The following is a 21913-nucleotide window of genomic DNA, read 5'->3' as shown; positions in this document are numbered from 1 at the left end:
CTCGAGGACACGCTTGCATCGCAGGGTCCGAGATACCGGCAGCGGTCGGGCCGGCGCTTCGAGTCAGGCAATGCGCTGGATGCCTAAGACAGTCGCTCCTTAGGCGGCCCCGTCCTCCGGACTGGGTCGCGGAAGCGCCGACAGATCTGGAAGGTCCCCGAGGGGCGGGGCCTCTCAGAGGCTTCCGCGCTGAGCTCGGGCAGGGCCGGGTGGCTTGCCTTCCATCTGGAGCAGAACCTGGGCTCCACCGCTCCCCTCCGCCCGCGAGGGGATGCAGCTACCCGAAAGTAAGGCTGTCGTTGCTGCGGCTGTGGTGTATATATGTTCTCGAGACGCGAATCCATGTCTGCCTTCACGCCTCCCGGCCTCTCGTGGCTCCTCCTCCCGAACTGCCCATCCCATCTGGGGGTGAGAGGGTGGGGGTGCTGAGCTCTGGCCTGGAGCAGAGGCACGGGAGTTCGTCTCGGCTCTCGCCTGACTAGCAGCCTGACCTTGGACAAATATTTCAGCTTAGTTATCTCCAGTGCAGTGTGTAGGGTGGTGGTGGGTGTGCTAGAAATACTCTTCAAGGTCTCTTCTGCCGCTGACATCTCTTTTCAGGAACCTGGTATCCTCAGGGACAGTTGCCTATTTTTTAAAGGAGGTAACTGTCAGCCTTGTTTTCAAAGAGCAACTAGAATTCTGACTAGAACAACAGTCTGTCTCTCTTATTTCGACCTGTCAACTATGTTCACTCAAAGAGGTGCTTTTTCCACCTATGTACCTCTTTGAAACTGCAAAGATGTCCCCAGTCGTGAAAAATTTGTGAGTGTGTATGATTTGCTTTCTAGTGTGTGGAAGTGTTTACACATAAATTTCGTGTGTCTCCAAACTATAAAGCTCAGTTTACAGGTTTTTGACTTTAAAAAACTTTCCTTCTGGCAAACTTAAAATTGCTGAGTTCGCCAGTTTATGTAAACATTGAAGAACTATGAAATTCAGAAGAGTGTTGCCAAAAAAAATGTCTTGATGACGTGTTCAAAAAAGAACAAACCGTTACAGAAAAACTTTATAGTAAAATATAAAGTCTTTGTCTAAAGTCAGTGATAAGTCTGAATTCCTTGTACGGTGCTTTTTTGGTTATTTGAAATTTTGGGGAAATTTTTGAAATGTAAAGTGTGGGGGAAAAAATTGATTTATTTTATTCATTTTTGGCTGTCCTGGGTCTTCCTTGCTGCTTGCAGGCTTTCTCTAGGTGCGGTGAGTAGGAGCTACGCTCTGGTGGCAGTGTGTGGACTTCTTCTGGTTGGGTAGTCCCCGCCTTTAGTGTGTGTGAGCCCAGTAGTTGCGGTGCAGGGGCTTAGTTGCTCTGGTATGGGGGATCTTTCCGGACCAGGAGTGGAACTGATGTCCCCTCCATTGCAGGGCACAGTTCTTAACCACTGGACTACCAGGGAAGCCCTGAAGTGTGGAAAATTTTAATTTTAAGTTTCAGTATAAAAACTGCACAAAGAGAATTGTTTAATTTTTCTTAACAAAACAGAAATACACAAATGTCTGGTTTTTCTGTGTTATCTAATGTATTACTGAGTTCATGTGAAAAATGTATCTCTGTAGATAATTGACAGTTATAGTCATTAAAAATAAAATTCACTTTACCATTTTGATTTCTTACTGCATGTATTCTCTTTCAGTAGTTCTTGAGCCTTTATTATGTTGTTGATTTTACCAATACATATTACTGTACTTCTGTTTTACAATTTTCTGAATTTGAGATTTTTTTTTTCTTTTTTTGCCCCTAGGTGAATTATACTTTAATGTACTACAGGTTGTATACTACGGATGGGAACTATTGAAGTTTATAATGTCAAAAACTTTTTTTAGACCAAAGGTATCTTCCACAAAGGTATGATACACTAAAATGGCCATGTGATAGTTGCCCAAAAGGAGTTATAAATTTTTGAATATGTTCCTAATGACTTGTTACTACAATCAAAGTAACGGTGCCCAGTACTTATTATAATTAGTGATCTAAAGACTCTAATAATAAATTGTGAAACAACTGTGCACTGAAAACACAACCTTTATTTTTTTAAGTTAATTTATTTATTTTAATTGGAGGCTAATTACTTTACAATATTTTAGTGGTTTTTGCCATACATTGACATGAATCAGCCATGGATGTACGTGTGTCCCCCATCCCGAACCCCCCTCCCACCTCCCTCCCCATCCCATCCCCAGGGTTGTCCCAGTACACCAGCTTTGAGTGCCCTGTTTCACACATTGAACTTGGACTGGTGATCTATTTCACATACGGTAATATACATATATCAATGCTGTTCTCTCAGACCATCCCACCCTCTCCTTCTCCCACAGAGTCCAAAAGTCTGTTCTTTATATCTGTGTCTCTTTTGCTGTCTCACATATAGGGTCATCGTTACCATCTTTCTAAATTCCATATATATGCATTAATATACTGTATTGGTGTTTTTCTTTCTGACTTACTTCACTCTGTGTAATAGGCTCCAGTTTCATTCACCTCATTAGAACTGATTCAAATATATTCTAATAGCTTAGTAATATTCTACTGTATATATATGTACCAGAGTTTTCTTATCCATTCATCTGCCAATGGACATCTAAGTTGCTTCCATGTCCTAGCTATTGTAAACAGTGCTGTGATGAACATTGGGAATGAAAGAGCAATCAAAGAGAGAGAAATATGTTGTATGTGGTATTACAACTTGAAAAGCCCCACCTCTTAGAAATCATGTGGTTCCGTGTACCAGTTCTCAGTAAAGCTGGTGGGTGGGTAGGATGGGTGTCAGACAGTGTACTGGAAGTTATCCATTTTCCTAGTGGTGGATCTGATTGTCCTCTGACTGTAAGTAAATTATTTAACTTTGCTGTTTCTTCTTTTTTTTTTTTAAGGAAAAATTCACATTTATGTAAGAAATAAAACTTTAAAATTTATGAGTAATATGCATATTGAAGTTGCCAGATCAGAATTGCTATTAAGAGTTTTACTACTACTCATATTTTCATGTACTCTATTTTTATAAAGGAAAGGGGCCAAAATTGTAGTACCAGTGATAGTCTTTTAAAGAGGAGGAAATGAGAGGGGTAGCTATGACTGAAATTGTTTTCCCCAGAGGTCTTCCTTCCTTTACCCTCTGCTGATCATAATCCTAACCTCTGCCTTTATAAGAGGAATGAAGTGTGATTTTGCATTCATAAAATACCTGTAAGCTCTAACTTCCTTCTCCTGAGCCTACTTGCAGTGCCAATCTCTGTTTGTTTGTTTTTTTCTTTCCTTCCCAGCAAGAAGCATTGTGTAGTAAGTAAATGGTTCACAACTGTGGCTGAGCATTCTTCAAGGAAAATATATCTTTGTTCCCCCTTGTTAGCCAGGCAGGGAATTCCAAAAGTCAGGCACTGAACTAGATTTTTCTAGATTTATACTGTTGGAATGTTAAGAAAAAGTTCACTTTTAAAATTAAAATTATTAAATATTTTTAATAATTAAAAAATTAAGTATTTTTAATACTCCTAAATATTTTTAGGTTAAAATATTTTGTTTTTGCATTTTTCGCTGTGGATCATTATGAAGGATTTTAAAGAAAAGGAAATGATGGAGGGAAACAGAGAGGTCAGGAGTTTCTATAGACCAGAGGACCGTGAAGTAGAACTCACTGACTTTCCTGCTCTATTAACCTAGTACTCATTTTCCTGAACAAATCTGACAGATCATCCTCTCTGGAAAGCCTGCTTCCCTTTCAGAAACATACTAGTTGCTTCGTGAGCTGAAGAAAAATATAATCAAGTCATAAATACGGATTATTCATAGCATCAGTATTCTTAGACCTTATCCTCACAAGTCTTAAGGTTGATAGGGATTACTTCAATGTATGAAATGGTTCTTAGTTTGTGAATATATTAATCTGGTCAAGGCAGAAGTGTTCCTTTTCTTACTGCTCTACGTAGTTGCCTTTTTCTTTATTCTGTTTTACTTCTTTTTTGATAGGTGTTTTTAATATTTGTGTTTCAAGGCTACAAATGAGTTTTAAAAGAATCAGCCTCATCTTTACCCTGAAAGTGAAAGTCACTCAGTCATATCCAACTCTTTGCAACCCCATGGACTGTAGCCAACAGGCTCCTCTGTCAGTGGGATTCATCAAGCAAAAATACTGAAGTGGATTGTCATTTCCTTCTCCAGGGTTCTTCCAACCCAGGGATTGAACCTGGGTCTCCTACATTGCAGGCAGATTCTTTACTGTCTGAGCTACCAGGAAAGCCACCAATCTTTAACCTGGAAAGATTATTATTTATAAAAATAATTGTTTGTACTCTGTATTCATCTATATGGCATTTATCATTGCCATGGTCAAGTAGATAAGCATGCATTTATACTTATTGTAAAGTAGAAGAATAACATACATAGAGTCAGTTTTATTTAAAGAATTTGTGAGATTTATTGTCAATGTTGCTAATACAAGAATTTTTAATAGAGTAGTTACATAGGGAATAGATGCAAAAAAATATAACAGTGTTTATTTATATGGTTTCTTTTTTTCAGGTAACAAACTGGGTAGACCCATCATTTGATGGTTTTTCAGAGACTACAAGCATTTCTACTATTACTGCCACATCATTAAGTGTGAATAACTCAAGTCTTAGAAGAAAAAAGGTGCCTTCCACATTAGAAAGTAGCAGATTTCCGGCTAGCAAAGGAGGAAACCTATCTTCCTCTAAACAAGTCTATGGTCTAGAAAATTCAAAAGAATATCTGTCAGAAAATGAACCATGGGTGGATAAATACAAACCAGAAACTCAGGTAATAGCATACAAAGAAGTCTTCATAATTCAGTTTCAGGAAGGAGAGTGATGTGCATTTTTGTTATTATTCATAAAAACCTTTTTGCCTAAATGAATTAGAAAAAAATAATAACTTCTAAGTTTTTTTATATTTCCAGTCTCGAATTTTCCCAACAGTTATTCTGAAGATATATCATTGGTTATTTGTCTTTGATTTAATTTAACCCTTTGATTTAGTTTCATTTAATCAACCCCTAACATTGACTTAATCTGCTTAATTTTTGTAAAGTCCCTCCCTATTTATTACCTTACTAAAATGTATTTCAGGATTTTAAAATATTTTATAATTTCAGATGTGCTTCAGATATTCATATGTTGTGGTCAGTTTAACAATAGAATTTTTCCATATGAATATAAAGAATTATAATCAAAAAGACTTTTTTATTATGTTACTCATTTGCTAGTTTTTTCATTAAAAATGTGTAGAATAGTCTGTGCGATGTATCAGAAATTTTTGAGTTAAAGTGTTTTTATTTTAAACTTGAAAATTTTAGCATGAACTTGCTGTGCATAAAAAGAAAATTGAAGAAGTTGAAACCTGGTTAAAAGCTGAAGTCTTAGAAAGGCAGCCAAAACAGGTAACTAAATAAGAAATGTTTTTGTTGTTGTTTTTTTAAGCAGTTTTTATTTGTTTATTTTTGTTTCTTTGTTTATTAGTGTTTTTTGGGGCCATGCTGAGTCTTTGTTGCTGTGTGGGAGTTTCTCTAGTTGCAGCGAGCAGGGCTGCTGTCTAGTTGTGGTGAGAGGGCTTCTCATTGGGGTGCCTGCTCTTGTTGCAGAGCACAGGCTATGCATAGGGCGTGTGGGCTTCAGACCCCAGTAGTGCTGGCTCCCAGGCTTAGAGCACGAGCTCGCTCGTAGTGGGGCATGGGCTTAGTTGCTCTGAAGCATATGGGATCTTCCTGACCCAGGGATCAAATCTGTGTCTCCTGCATTGGCAGGTGGATTCTTTACCACTGAGCCACCAGGAAACCCCAAGGAATGTTTAGAAATACTTGACTTCAGATGTTTCTCTGCGTTATAGTTGGTTGTAGGAAGTTAAAAACTTTCATGTTGACTTTGTACTCATGAGTCCATCTCATCTGTGGTAGAAAGCTGTCTGACCTTACTACTTCTGCCTCATTAGAAGACTCAAGAGACTTTGAGTTTTCTCCTTTACTTGATCTCTTTTTCCCTCTTATGTCTAAAGCTGATATATTTAGCATATCACATTATCTCACACTGAAGCAAGTAGGCAAATTACATACTAGTTTTTTACTAAATATAACCTAAAATAATCATTTATTTTACCCTGTAAAATGTTTTTTCTTTCACCTCCTAATTTCATAATTGCCCTTGACTCCCAAGCTAGAATATTCTTTTTTTCTTTTTAAACTTTTAAAATTTTGAGATCCTGCAAACATAAAAATAGAATAGTAAATGAATATTCACAAACCTGTAATATAGCCATCATTTTCCCCATGAGTATTTTAACATAAAATGTAAACATTTGACATTTAATTCCCTAACATGATCTAGTGATCCATTCATATTCACATTTTCCCAGTTGTCCTCAAAATGTCTTTTATATCTGGTTTGTTACAACCAGCGCATGATCAAGGACCATCCATTACATTTGATTATTATATCTCTTAGGGCTTTAAAATCTAGAACAGTTCCCTTCACTTTTCTCTTTCTCTCTACGACATTGACTTACTGAAGAGACCAGGGTCTTTTTATCCTGTTGTTTGTTTGGTAGATTAAGGAGGTGATAGTCAAAACTCTTTATTGTAATTTCCTCTTGCATTTGGCACATAATCTATTGGAAGATGCTTTGGCAGCATATAGGATTTTCTGACAGTCTTTCACCTAAGAGATTTAGTGTTCATTTTCAGTCCTTGTCTGGTTAGTAATTTTGTTAAGATTGTGAAATGGTGAATTTTCTACTTCTATTATTGTTATTTCTATAATTGTTAGCTGGCATTTTTCTATAAAAATAGATTTCCTCAATACTAACTGGGTTTGCTTAGTTATGAATACCTTTAAATACATTTCCAACTGGAAAGACAGGATAAATTACTTTGAGATGAAGAGTTGGTGTTTTCATTACCTCCAGTGGTAAACAGGTCCTTTTTTGAATCAAGATTCTTTCTGACTGGTTTGTCTATCTAACCTTTGGTGTAGAGTTAAGATATGTACTCAAAATGAATCTTCATTTTCAGCATTGGTATTCCTCTACTGGCTCATAGAAATCTCTTGTTTCTCTGAGTACCAATTCTTGGGCACTTTCTCAGAAAGCTTTTTCTCATTGTGTTGTTTGGTCATCTCAACTAAATAGTCTTTATTTTTCAGTGACGACTGTGTTTTATCACTTAACAGTACCTTTTTTTTTTTTTTTTTTTTTTTAGTATAAGCATTATTGTGTCTTAAACCTACACAAGTGTTATTGTTATTGTTTTACCAGTAGGATGACTTAGCTGTGTGTGCATGTATATGGGTATTAGCAAAAGTATTTCCTCTACAGTTTGAAAAGCTTCTTCCCTCTAGGAAGTTGTACTTTAACCAGCCATATACTCTTTATTATACAAAACTTTCAATGTCAGTAATTATAAGACATTTTTATCTTAAAAATCCTGGATAATTTCTAGATTTCTGTATGGAAAAGCTAAAAAATTGTTTTTTCACTGAGTTTAATTTTGGAGGCCAACTTCTTTCCTTCAAAATATAGTAAATCTATTACAATGTAAGCATTGGGGGGATTAAAAAAATATTTAGTGTTCCAATAAGAGACTAGCTCCCAATTCTGTTGCTAGAAGCAAAACCTGGTGTGGCTGTATCATGTGTCAGAAAACATATGCAACTTTGTTCCATAAGAAAAATGCAGGGCTGCCTGTGTTTGAGCTTTCTCTTCTTTTGAAAAGAAGTAGTTTCCTTAGAAGTAATCAGTTCTCATTAACTGCATTAGTTATGTTCTGTTAAAGTCCCAGCAAGCAAAGAATTAGCAAGTCCTGAACCATTGCTCCTATGGGAAATGCAAGATTGGTTCCTTCAAAACCTAGTGATGAAAGAAAACGAAAAACCTAATGTTGCTCTGGTCACATTTTCATCACTTCCCCATCAATACATAACCTTGTTTTGTATGTTTCTGTGTAAAGATACCTTATTTATTTCAGTTCAGTTCAGTCGCTCAGTCGTGTCCAACTCTTTGTGACCCCATGAATCACAGCACACCAGGCCTCCCTGTCCATCACCAACTCCCGGAGTTTACTCAAACTCATGTCCATTGTGTCGGTGATGCCATCCAACCATCTCATCCTCTGTCATCCCCTTCTCCTCCTGCCCTCAATCTTTCCCAGCATCAGGGTCTTTTCCAATGAGTCAGCTCTTTGCATCAGATGACCAAAGTATTGGAGTTTCAGCTTCAGCATCAGTCCTTTCAATGAACACACAGGACTGATCTCCTTTAGGATGGATGGTGGATGGACTGGTTGGATCTCCTTGCAGTCCAAGGGACTCTCAGGAGTCTTCTCCAATTCAAAAGCATCAATTCTTCGGCGCTCAGTTTTCTTTACAATCCAGCTCTCACATCCATACATGACCACTGGAAAATTTTATTTGTTTACTTATTTTTTGGCGTGCGGGATCTTAGTTCCCTGCCCAGGGATCCAACCAGCATCCATCCCCCTGCAGTGGATACAGAGTCTTATCCACTCGACTGCCAGGGAAGTCCTCAGGATACCTTATTTAATATGTATTATTAGATCATTAACATTAAACTCATGGCCTGTAGAACTATAACTCATAAGGTCTTCCATTTTAAAAAATAGAACAGGGGAATCTCCTGGTGGTCCACTAAGTTAAGACTTAGTGTTTTCACTGCCAGTGTCCAGATTCAGTCACTGGTGGGGAAACTAAAATTCAATAAGCTGCATGGTATGGCAAAAAAAAAAATAGAATTAAATAAAATGAATAGTGTAACTGGCTCTTCTCTGGGTACAAATACACATGCCCTTGTTCACCATAGTTAATAAAGGTAAACAAGCAAGCAAGGATCACAGCCCACTGTTACATGTAGGATATCTTCCCCTGATAATTTTTCAGTTTTAAACTTTTAAAACTTTTTTTTTCAATGTGTGAGGGAATGTTACTGGGACCTATAACCTTTAGTCTGTCTTTAGAGTCCTGTCTCTGGTAAATACATTTCTTAGTATACATTTCTTAAAAAACCTGATATCCAAACTGAGGTCATTCCATAAGAATGTTATACTTGTATAATATTGAACTATATAATCCAAAGAGAGGTTGATATTAAGATTGAATTTTCTGAGTTCAGGTAACCTCTAAAAATACTTGTGTCAGACATGACCTTGTTAATCTAGCTGAAGGTGTTTTAATTTGGCTGCTGAATAGTCCTTGGGAGGAACATAGTGCAAGAATTGAGGATACAGTCACCATTTAGGACAGTATGGAGATTGCTTAAAAAATTAGGAATAAAACTACCGTTGTTCAGTTGCTCAGTCGTGTCCAACTCTACCATACGACCATATGGTTTTATGGTCATATGGTACCATAAAACTACCATATGACCCAACAGTCCCACTACTAGGCATATACCCTGAGAAAACCATAATTGAAAAAGACACATGTACCCCATTGTTCATCACAGCACTATTTACAATAGCTATGACATAGAAGCAGCCCAGATGGCCATTGACAGATGGATAAAGAAGCTGTGGTACATATATATAGTGGACTATTCAGTTCAGTTCAGTTCAGTTCAGTCGCTCAGTCATGTCCGGCTCTTTGTGACCCCATGAATCGCAGCACGCCAGGCCTCCCTGTCCATCACCAACTCCCGGAGTTCACTCAAACTCACGTCCATCAAGTTGGTGATGCCATCCAGCCATCTCATCCTCTGTCGTCCCCTTCTCCTCCTGCCCCCAATCCCTCCCAGCATCAGGGTCTTTTCCAATGAGTTAACTCTTCACATGAAGTGGCCAGAGTACTGGAGTTTCAGCTTTAGCATCATTCCTTCCAACTCAGCCATAAAAACGGATGTGTTTGAATCATTCCTATTCTCATGAGGTGAATGAACTAGAGCCTATTATACACAGTGAAGTAAGTCAGAGAAAAATATCATATGTTAATGCATGTTTATAGAATCTAGAAAGATGGTACTGATGGACCTATCTGAGGGACAGCAGTGGAGATGCAAACAGAGAACAGACTTGTGAGCACAGCAGGGGAAGAAGAACATGGGACTAATTGAGAGAATAGCATTGAAATATAGACAGTACCATACGTAAAATCAGATAGCCAGTGGAAATTTGCTGTGCGGCACAAGGAGTTCAAATCCCGTGCTCTGAAACAACCTAGAAGGATAGAAGGTGCTGGGAGGTGGGAGGGATGTGCAACAGGGAGGGGGCATGTGTGTACCTATGGCTGATTCACGTTATATATGGCAGAAACCAACAGAATATTGTCAAGCAATTGTCCTCTAATTTAAAACATTTTTTATAAAGATACTAAGAAAAAATGGAAGTCCCCCCGCCCCCCAAAAATAGAATGAGAAATTATCAGAAGCTGTGCTTAGAAGTTCAGGAAATAAGACAGTTTTATCTATAGCTGGTTTAGTCCAGCTAACATTGTGCAATTAATTCTGCTTTTATGACTAAATATTTCTAGAGATAATATTTAAGAAGAATATTAAAACAATATTCTAACATTCCAATGATTTTGATTTTTTATTGATGTTTATATTTGGTTTTAGGGTGGATCTATTTTATTAATAACAGGACCTCCTGGATGTGGAAAAACAACAACTATAAAAATACTGGCAAAAGAACATGGTATTCAAGTACAAGAGTGGGTTAATCCAGTTTTACCAGAATTCCAAAAAGATGATTTCAAGGAGATATTGAATCCTGGTAAGGTTTGTTGTGAAGGTAGTGGAAATAGTGGGAAAGTCTGTGTTTACAGAAGATTTGAAACAAGCCCCTCAGACCCTACTTGGATATGTTTTTGAGAGGAAGGTATGTATTGCTGCTCCTGTACTTGATCGGCATCTGCCCACTACCAGCTGCTTCACAGTCAGAGGAGCAATCACATGAAACTTTATGGGTGCATTTAGGTTCAGAGAGAAGTAACTTTAGGAGAAGGAAGGAGAGGGTCCCTCCAGTAAAAGAGGTGGTGCTCAGTCGCCCAGTCACGTCTGACTCAGTGCAACCCCATGGACTGTAGCCCGCCAGGCTCCTCTGTCCATGGGAATTCTCCAGATAAGAATACTGGAATGGGTTGCCTTGCTCTCCTCCAGGGGATCTTCCTGACCCAGGGATCGAACCCAGGTCTCCTGCATTGCAGGCAGATTCTTCACCATCTAAGCCACTAGGGAAAACACTGTGTAATGTAATATAATGTAATATAACCTCACATATATGCTCATAAACTCCAGCATGATCATTTTTAACTTGCATAGCTTTTCTATTGCTGCTTTAGAGTAACTAGGCTAGGCATATACAAATCACCTAGGCCATTTTGAAGTGCAAGAGTTTCTGTAGAAGGACAATTATATTAGTATTTTAATGTGGGGTATTCTTTAAAATTCTATTTTTAGGTTCTTCTATAACATCTGTGCATATGCACACCCTTTTGCTGCTACTCCTGGAATTTTTACTACTTTCTAGTAGTAATGTTAATTTGACAATCTGAAAAGTCTTTATTTACAATCTTCTGCATAAAATACTACTTCTTGTAGTCCTAATAAGTTTACTAATCAGTCATTCTGTTTTTGTCATTAAAACTTATTAAGGTAAAACTTACTGTTATTGAAAATAGCTCATTTATGATCACACACTTACTGGGAGAGTCTTCATTGTGTAGACAAAGTCATAAATATTTGTACCATTTTTATGATTTTTATACTAACAGCTGTGTTGTGAAATCAAGTTAACTCCATATTACATTTCTTGGTACAGAAGCATTATACTGTTATTCATAGTGAGTTTGTCTTTTGAAATGAATATTCTGTTTTAAATTTGAACAGTTTTAAATTAAAAAACAGTCTACAGTATTGTGTGCTACTTTATCTTTATGTATATGTAAATATATTTAGTAATATTCATGTATGTTATGTACTGCTGCTGCTAAGTCGCTTCAGTCGTGTCCGACTCTGTGTGACCCCATGGACTGCAGCCTACCAGGCTCCTCCATCCATGGGATTTTCCAGGCAAGAGTACCGGAGTGGGTTGCCATTGCCTTCTCCGATGTTATATACATATATGTAATATTGATATATACATAGTTTGTGGAAAATAAGTGTTAAGTATGTTTCTTTTCAGAATCAAGCTTCCATATATTTCCCTACCAGTCTCAGATAGCAGTTTTTAAAGAGTTTCTACTAAGAGCAACAAAATATAACCAACTACAAATGCTTGGAGATGATCTGAGAACTGATAAGAAGATAATTCTAGTTGAAGTAAGGATAACTTTGGAAATTCTGCTGTAACTATTGAATAAACAATTGCAAGATATATCTTATGTGATAGTGACATTAACTCTGTCCATGGTACTAGTAGTGGTAAAGTATAAAATCTTTGTGTAATAGAATAAACTTGCACTAAACTTGGATAGAGTAACTATAGGTTGCATGTGTATATATATTGTAGGTTAGTGAACTTTAAAAATTTAATGGCCTAAATGTAGAGAGGCAAAAAAATAATTGGAAAATGATGTCTTAGAATATAACTTGCAGTGACCTGAAGAAATTTGATCTGAAAGTTCCATAGACACTTATTACTATTAGGGAATCAGCTAGTTGTTTTCAGCTAGTTGATGTTTAATTTCTACAGAAGTTCTTATTATAGTACATTGAATACATAACATTTTTCCCATTTTGGTAAATACAAGTCTGAAAATAAATTTACATGGGAATAAAACTGAGCTAGTGTTTATCCTTTGTTTTTGGTAGGACTTACCTAACCAGTTTTATCGGGATTCTCATACTTTACATGAAGTTTTGAGGTGAGTTTCAGTGAAGTCTTCTAAAACTCCAAATTAAATGACAGGAGGTTTAAATTTCAGCCTTGCTTGCTATCTTTTGTTATTTTAGGAAGTATGTGCAGATTGGTCGGTGTCCTCTAATATTTATAATCTCTGACAGTCTCAGTGGAGATAATAGTCAAAGGTTACTGTTTCCCAAAGAAATTCAAGAAGAGTGTGCTATTTCAAATATTAGGTAAGAATGAAACTTCTGCTTAAAATTTCACGTATATACTGTATTTTTAATCACATAACCACTGTCTTTCTTTATAAAACTTTGACAGTTTCAACCCTGTGGCACCAACAATTATGATGAAGTTTCTTAATCGAATAGTGACAGTAGAAGCTAATAAGGTAAGTTTCTTAAGAACTGATTTTTTTGAACTTTACATTGTCATTATAGAAAGCCAAATTTAAGTGGTATTATATAAACTTGAGGAATTAGAGACATGAATTATCTCAGTTTTTAAAATTAAAAAAATTTAATTATACTCCTAAAGCATGTCGAAAATGTAGGAAAGACTGATTTTAAAAACCCTTAACCTGGACTTTCCAGGCAGTGCAGTGGTTAAGACTCCATGCTTCCACTGCAGGGACTGCAGGTTCGATCCCTGGTTGGGGAACCAACATCTTACATACCATGCAGCGTGGCCAAAAAATAAAAAATTTAAACATCCTTAACCTTTAATTTTCCTTTGCTTGGCTTAGTGTTCTAATTTGTGTCTATTGTTAAGAAACTATTTCCTGCCATCTTGGTTCATTAATCAGTTATAATCCAACTCTACTTTTGTCCTGTGTCACTTTTCAAAGATTTAATAATTTTTTTTAAATTATGGTAAAAAATACATCATAAGATTTACCATCTTAGACTTTTTTTCCAGCTTTATTGAGATATAACTGACATATAACGTCATGTAAGTTTAAAGTGTATGACACATTGACTTGATAAAACTTACATAATGTAAAATGATCGCCACCATAGCATTTTCTAATACCTCCATCATGTCACTTAAATTACCTTTTCTTTTTTGTGATGAGAACATTTAAGATTTTTTTCTCTTAGCAACTTTCAAATATATAATATACACAGTACTGTTAACTGTATTTTATATTTGAAATATCTTAACCATTTTTAGCCATCCAGTTCAGTAGTGTTGAGTATACTATCGTTGTTCTGAAATAGCTTTTATGTTTAATGCATCGTTTTTTTTTTTATCTTTCAAATCAAGATGGTGTTAAAGTTAAATTGGTAAAACTTCTCTCAGCAGCATGGTTCTAGGTGGACCACCTGCTATCAATCAACTGGATTTTACATGAAACATAATTAGTTTTGCAATGCTGGATCACAGGAACTGAGGGAAATCTCCAGGGGAGAGGTTATGTTGAGGATTAAACAAAATAGCGCATGTATGTGGAGCACTTAGCTAAATAAATACAACTATTAATGGTGAAACATTAGAAACACAGTGAATCCAGTAATAGAGGGAGCAGCTGCTGTGGTGAACTATTATGTCCTTAATTCATATTTTGAAAATATTTAGTGGTATGTGTGATGCTAAGTCACCTCAGTTGTGTCCGACTCCTTGTGACCCTATGGATGGTAGCACACAGGCTCCTCTGTCCATGGGATTCTCCAGGCTAGAACGCTGAAGTGTTGCTGTGTCCTCCTCTAGGAGATCTTCCTGACCCAGTGATTGAACCCATGACCTCGTGGAGTTTTTACCTGCTGAGCTACCAGAGAAGCCCATAGTAAATGTGCTTTACCTTAAATAGTTGACCTGTAAGAATGTTATCTCTTATGTCTCCTGCATTGGCAGGCAGGTTCTTTACTGCTAGCGCCACCTGGGAAGTCCCAGTTAGTGATAAAGGGAAATACAGTTTAATGTCAAGTTAAAAATAACAGGATGCAAAGTTACATGATAATGCTAACAATGGAAATGATGTTTCAGCCTTTGATATATGTCAGGCCCTATGCAAGGTATTTTTACATACTTGATCTTATTAAACCCTTACTACAGCTATACAAAATTATCTCCATTTTATGGTAAAGAAACCGAACTTTGCAAGGAAATAACTTGAATAATATTCCATGACTATTAAGTGTCAGATGAGTTGGAAGTTTTGTTCTGACTCCAAATTACCGTGCTAAAATGAAACATAGATTTGTTAATCTATGTTAATCTATGACGGCCCAATGCACATATATACATCAACCTATATATACTAAAAGAAATCACATAAAAATGCTAAGTGGGATTCTGGGTGGTTGAATTACTTACAATTTTTTTCTACATTCTCTACTATAAGCATGATAACTATAAACTATAGTTTTAAATATTTATTAAAAAGTTGGAGAAATAAAAAGTCAGTCTCATGTTACTTTATCATGTGACTCACAATTTTTTTAAGACTAAGTCATTAAATTGCAAATGGCATTTACTCTAGCAAGTTGGATCTAGTAAATTTTATACTAGTAAAAAGATTACCATAACTTCTTTGTTATGTATTTAATGTGCTGTGCTTAGTCACTCAGCCATGTCGGAGTCTTTGCCACCCCATGGACTGCAGCCCACCAGGCTCCTCTGTCCATGGGCTTCTTCAGGCAAGAATACTAGAGTGGGTTGCCATGCCCCCCTCCACAAGATCTTCCCAACCCAGAGATCGAACCCAGGTCTCCTGCATTGCAGGCAGATTCTTTACCATCTGAGCCACCAGGGACGCCCAAGAATACTGGAGTGGGTAGCCTATCCCTTCTCCAGGGAATCTTCTCAGCCCAGCATCAAACCAGAGTCTTCTATAATTCACGTGGAGCTACCAGGGAAGCCCATAGTAAATGTGCTTTACCTTAAATAGTTGACCTGTAAGAATGTTAGAACTAGTATACTTTTGAAATCATCATTGATACGTTACATCACAGGAGCAGCAGTAAGCCCAATATTTAAATATAAATCAAATGTAAATATAAAATCAAATGTTATGATACTGTCTGGGGTCGCCAAGGATGATAATGATAGTATAAGAAGATTTAAGTGAGTTTAATCTCTTCTATTCCATAGCTTAGTTAATTATCTTAAGAAAGAGTATAGACATCTTATGTGAATGAGTTACAATAAAGAGTGTTGACTATCTTAAGTGTTTAAGTTTAAATAAATGTTTCTGTGTATTTATAGGAAAAAAGATCTTTAGTCTTTTCTGATGTCATTAGGTATATAAAGTGTGGAAGGAACTGCTGATCACACATTTCAGCCACATTTGCTATATATATTCTCCATAGTTAACATCTGTATTTTTTCTTCAGCTCCAAGAATCATGATTTCAAATTATATTTCCTTGCTGGCAAATCTAAATTTTTTCAAAAACAAGCTACTCCTCCCAAAACAATTTTTAAAGTAAATGTGTTCACAATATAAATGCAGTTAATCTGGAAGCGAAGGCATGAGCAAGAAAATTTTGTGAGTGATAAAGAGAAACTTGGTGTCTAGATATTTGAACATAATATGAGACTGTAGAGAGTACAGCAGTGTGATATTAGTGTAAGAATAGACAAATGGAAGAATAAAATGAGAAGACAGCACAGAACTAGATCAATATGTGTAAATGGAATTTTTTTAACACAATGAAAGTAGCATTTTACATCATGAGGGAAAGAGAGGTTAATAAGTGGTATTGGAACAATTGCATATTCAAACAGAAGAACATAAGATTGTCTCTTTCGTTCATACTATGCAGAAAAATAATATAAACCTTGATTTAAAATTTAAATACAAAAATTAGAAGAGTATTAGGAAAAAAATACTTTGAGTTGGGGGAAAGTCTTCCTAAACAAACAAAAAAAACCTGAGAGCCATGGATTTACTTCAAAAAAATGGGAAACTTAGGAAATAACAGAAGACATGGTAAACAAAGATAAAAGACAACCATGGGAATGAAAGACAAATGGATAGTAAACATGAGAGGTATTCAGGCCTGCTAGTAATCAGAGAAAAAGATTGATAAACAGCGTTGCCAAAGATAAGGAAAAATGGACACTCTCACCTACCATTGCTGGGAAAAATAAAACTGGTAAATGTTACAGACACTTGGCACGACACTCTACAGAAGTATTCGTGCATGTTGGCAAAGGTATATACAGTTCACTCTTGAACTACATGGGTCCACATATATATGCATTTTTTTCAGTAGTGAATACTACAGTACTACATGATCCATGATTGGCTGACTCCAAAGAATCAGAGCTACAGCTGCAGAGGGTCAACTATAAGTTATACTTGGGTTTTTATCTCTGAGAGGGGCTCCTGTCACTAACCCCACACTATACAAGGATCAACTATATATACAGTATGTGTGTATCTATATATATATATATATATGTATATATATATAGGTCTGGAATGGTTGAAAAAAAAAAGGAAACATGTAAATATCCCTTGATTGATAGAAGTATTAGTTTAATTACTGTATAACCATAATTTTTTTTAATTATATAGATTTAAAGGAACTAACATAGATCATAAAGAATGGAGTAATACATATGATCCCCACTTGTGTTTAAAAAATTAGCTCTTTGTATATACTTATAGATACTATATATACTTACAGTTGTATGAGCACAAAAAATGGTCTGGAAAGGTTCCTACCAAAATGTTAGCAGTTGTGACAAAGTTGGAATCGTGGAGACTAAAAGTATACTAACTTGCATAAAGAACTTTTAAGACAGCTTTCATTATTAATACAGTTAAAAATATATTGAAAATCATAGCACAGTACTGTTTTTCTGTTTTAAGCAATTTTTACAGGACCTGAAATGGGTTCACCTTTGAGCAATCACATGAATCCAGCTAAAGTCATATTGTCAGTAAACTATTTAAGAATTTCTGAAGGGAAAAGAGAGGATAAATTTCTCTTGCCTTATACTTGATCTACCAAGGATGTGAAATGTGATATATCATATACCTTAAATAACTATGAAATTTAGGGTTTAAATATGAGTTGATGCAGTTGTGGTTTTTTAATACTCAACAGACTGTACTAATATGGTGAAGACTCCAGTGTAGGGATTTTCATGTAAGTTTCAAATTTTCTTGTGTATTTAGTTTTATTGCATTGTATTATATTTTGAGGTCTCTCTCTGTGTATATATGTATATGTGTGTATCTATACATTTGTATATGTGTGTGTGTATACGTATATATATATATATAGTGAGAGAGAGAACTTCAAAATATTATATAGCCTAGTCCAAGTAAAAAAGTAAAACTGTTTTATAATCTTGAAGATTTACTTTAAACTAAGGTGTCATTGACACTTGTATCTTCATAAGCAGACTATTTAACATGTAGGCTTTTTGGCATGCAAGTTTGAAAGATTCTAATATACTTCCATTAAATTTAGAAAATAGAGAGTTTTGGTTTTTGTTTTAGAAAACATATATTTTTAAAATTTTAATTGTTTCATTTTAGAATGGAGGAAAAATTGTTGTCCCTGATAAAACTTCTCTAGAGTTTCTCTGTCAAGGATGCTCTGGTGATATCAGAAGTGCAATAAATAGCCTCCAGTTTTCTTCCTCAACAGGTAATTGGTAAAGATACACTCATAATATTAATTAGGTGACTAACTTTTTCTTGTTCATGAAATGAAATTAAATTAAACATACTTTAACTTGAAATTGATATATACCCACTTATATTTTTTATTGAGACAAAATAATAAAATTATGTATGTATGTGTACATAGACACACCCCTATGAACGTGTCACCATATATATTTGCATATCTGAGGTAAAACTTATTTATTTACATAGTTTGCCACTTCACCTTTCAAAGTTAATTTGGAATGAAACTTTCTGGGAAAAAATTGTGGCTCTGCCACTTTTTAGTGACTTAACTGTGCAAGTTACTTAGTCTTTCCATGCCTTTATTTTTTCACCTCTTATATGAGCACCTGTCTCATCAAGTTATGTGAAGAGTAAGTGAGGTAATACAGAATGTTTATTCCAGGGCTTGACACATATTGAGTTCTCAAATGGCCAGCTGTTAATGAGTTTAATATTGGTTTATATAAGATATGTTTAACAAATATATTTCCACTTATTAAGAAACAAAAGGAGTGCCTAGCCATGCTGAAGTAAAGAGATAGCCCCACTAATGGCAATGAATTAATTTTTATTCTTAATGATCACAATTTACTGCACACAGTCATCATCAGAAAACTTTTAACAGGTGACCTACTCGATGCTTAACATTGAGGGATTAACCTTAAAAAATTAATAGCTCTTTGGTGCTCTCAAAATCCACCTGAAATCTAGTTTCTATCCACAAGTGTAACCTGTTCACTTAGTTTCATCTTTGTTTTTCAAAATAACTGTAAAGAATTAGATTTTTTAACTCAACCAAAACCAGAATTCTGCTTCTTCCTATAGAAACATAAATGTAAATTATCCTTAGGTTCACTACTAGAATTAGGAGTGGGCCAGTTTGAGATCCTGACTACCGTTTATAATATTATTGCTCTGAACTCAGATATTTCAGAAGGAAGAAAATAATAGTTTTGGGGTGGGTTAGAAACTATATTAGCAGTTGTATGTTTTTTCATCTAATTCTCAGACCAGCCTAATGAGATAGTACTACAATTCAAACCCAGATTCTGTGTTTCTGCTCTTCCAGGCTGGTTTTCTAAAATCATGCATTCTGAATTTTCAAAAGTAGATTTCCCAGTGAAATTTGAACATGGGCATATTCAGAAGTTGGAGACTGCCCAAATCAGTAAAGAAGTAATATAGAGTCATTGTTAAGCAGGGTTTGCAGAACCAGACTGCCCAGATTCAAATCACCTGCTAGCTGATGACCTTAGCCATTTACTTAACCTCTTTATGTCTCATTTCTTTACTCTGTATAGTAAACTTTCTTCCTTCATAGACTTATTGTGAGGACTGAATTGGTTAGTACATACCATGCACCAAGAATAGTACCTTGCCTTTGTGAGAAACCAAGGTAATATAACTATATTAGAGAGCATGTTATTGTGTATGTGAAAATTTGAAAGGTGTCAAGTCATATTTTATTTATTTTTATTGTTGCAGTGTTTATTATGTATTTGACACACATACACAAAACTTAAGGAGAAAAATTAATTGTATAGATCAAGCTTACTTGTGTAAATAGTTCTGGTGGGACTACATAATTTCAGTCACTGAAGATTAAATCTAGCTCATGACATACTTCTAGATGACATTTTATGTCCTTAGTAGTTTAGTAACTGAAAGAGGGCTCTGATTCAGTTTGTATACCTCATTATTATTTATTAGAAAAGCATTTAAAGTAGAATACTTAGTGTAACTATATCTGAAATGTTCTGTTTTACTTTTCATGTTTTAATTTTATTTTAAATATTGTTTCTTTGGTGTATATTATTTAGGAAAGAACAATTTATGGCCAAGGAAAAAAGGAATGTCTTCCTTAAAATCAGATGTTGTGCTGTCAAAATCAAAACGAAGACAAAAAACTGATAGGATATTTGAAAATCAGGAGGTCCAAGCTATTGGTGGCAAAGATGTTTCCCTCTTTCTCTTCAGAGCTTTGGGGAAAATACTATATTGTAAACGTAAGAAAACATTATTCATTTTTTTAAAATATCTTATTATCTTACAATTAAAGTTTAAAAACGCCATTTTTCAGAATGTCATATATTAGGTTCAGTTTCAAGAAAGAGCTAAGATAGGTCAGATACTCTTTGGCACGACATAAGAAAGACATAGCAGGAAAATGTACTTAGAGTATTTTTGGATTATAAGTGGAATTAAACATAAAAATCAACTATTGAAAAAAAAATCAGCTGTTGAAAAATTTTCAAATGAGAGGTGCTATATAAAGATGATGTTATTTTTTAATAATTCCAGACTTTTTTTTTGTAGGAGCACCTGTAACAGAAGTAGACTCACCTCGATTACCTTCTCATTTGTCAGAGTATGACCGGGATACACTGCTTGTTCAACCTGAGGTCAAGTCTTTAATAATACCTAGTACTATTGACACAATACATGCTATTTACATTTATGTCCAGATAAATTTAACCATTGAATTTTTACTAAAATTATATATACTTTATTTTTTATAGGAAGTAGTAGAAATGTCACACATGCCAGGAGAGTTATTTAATTTATATCTTCACCAGAACTATGTAGATTTCTTCACGGAAGTGGATGATCTTGTGAGAGCCAGTGAATTTCTGAGTTTTGCGGATATCCTCAGTGCTGACTGGAATGTAAGACTAAGTGTTTGGTTTATGACTATTTCCTCAGAACGGAGAAAGAAAGTTTACTTTTATTCATACTCATGTGACATTATTTTAATTAACTCTTTCATAACTATGACAACATTAATTTCATGCAACCAGTGTTCGCAGTGAAACTTCTGCAGTGAATCTGCTTTTTCTATGTTAATGCAGCACTAATTTTTTCTAAAGTTATTTTCTGATAATAAAACTAATACATAGTTGGAAAATTTGACAAATTGAAAAGTAGATTGAAGGGAAGAAATGTGCTACTTTCTTTTCATTTTTTCTTTTGGCCATACCATGTGACATGTGGGATCTTAGTTCCCTGACCAGGGAATGCCCTGTACTACTTTCTGTGCTTTCTGATAGTTTTTAAATTTATTTATTTAAAATTTGAAATTATTCATTATAAAGCTTGTAATTTTTCTTAACATTTTAACTTTGACTGGTATAGCAGTCACTAGACACACATGGCTATTTAAGTGAAATTAAAAATTCAGTTCCCTGGTCGTGCTGGCCATATTTCCAGCGTTTAAACATTTATGATAATTTCTGTTATACACTTAGAGTTTCATTATTTAGTAGTTGCATTTGCTTATTCTATATTGCTTTTTTTATTTTGAAATTTTATAACTCTGTTGACAAATAGAATATACAATGACTATCTGAATACCTTTAACTTTTGTTCATCAGTCTTCACATTTTTCCACATTTGCTTAATCTGTATTTTTACACACTTGTTTTGGCTGAATACTTGGAAAGTAATTGGAG

The 21913-nt window shown here is 35.3% G+C and overlaps 1 protein-coding gene across 3 annotated transcripts in view; it reads left to right on the top strand.

Annotated features, from left to right (window-relative positions):
* Window positions 1-149: 149 nt before the first annotated feature.
* Window positions 150-21913, top strand: part of RAD17 (RAD17 checkpoint clamp loader component) — a 33945-nt gene continuing 12181 nt past the window's right edge. For 2 of the 3 annotated variants that reach the window (XM_006058932.4, XM_025270879.3), the window contains exons 1-13: window positions 150-287; window positions 1782-1885; window positions 4556-4813; window positions 5349-5432; window positions 10604-10760; window positions 12171-12307; window positions 12800-12852; window positions 12941-13066; window positions 13155-13224; window positions 18330-18441; window positions 20285-20470; window positions 20781-20866; window positions 20984-21130. In XM_006058932.4, the coding sequence (XP_006058994.2) occupies window positions 272-287; window positions 1782-1885; window positions 4556-4813; window positions 5349-5432; window positions 10604-10760; window positions 12171-12307; window positions 12800-12852; window positions 12941-13066; window positions 13155-13224; window positions 18330-18441; window positions 20285-20470; window positions 20781-20866; window positions 20984-21130 (1536 nt within the window). In that variant the 5' untranslated portion in view covers window positions 150-271. Of the gene's footprint in view, window positions 288-377; window positions 644-1781; window positions 1886-4555; window positions 4814-5348; window positions 5433-10603; window positions 10761-12170; window positions 12308-12799; window positions 12853-12940; window positions 13067-13154; window positions 13225-18329; window positions 18442-20284; window positions 20471-20780; window positions 20867-20983; window positions 21131-21913 lie in introns of those variants that run through there. The other variant, XM_006058933.4, reaches the window with a different exon arrangement.

Source organism: Bubalus bubalis, chromosome 19 (genome assembly GCF_019923935.1).
Source record: "Bubalus bubalis isolate 160015118507 breed Murrah chromosome 19, NDDB_SH_1, whole genome shotgun sequence".
In the NCBI taxonomy this organism is placed as follows: Eukaryota; Metazoa; Chordata; class Mammalia; order Artiodactyla; family Bovidae; genus Bubalus; species Bubalus bubalis.
This window is presented reverse-complemented; position numbering and strand designations above follow the sequence as displayed.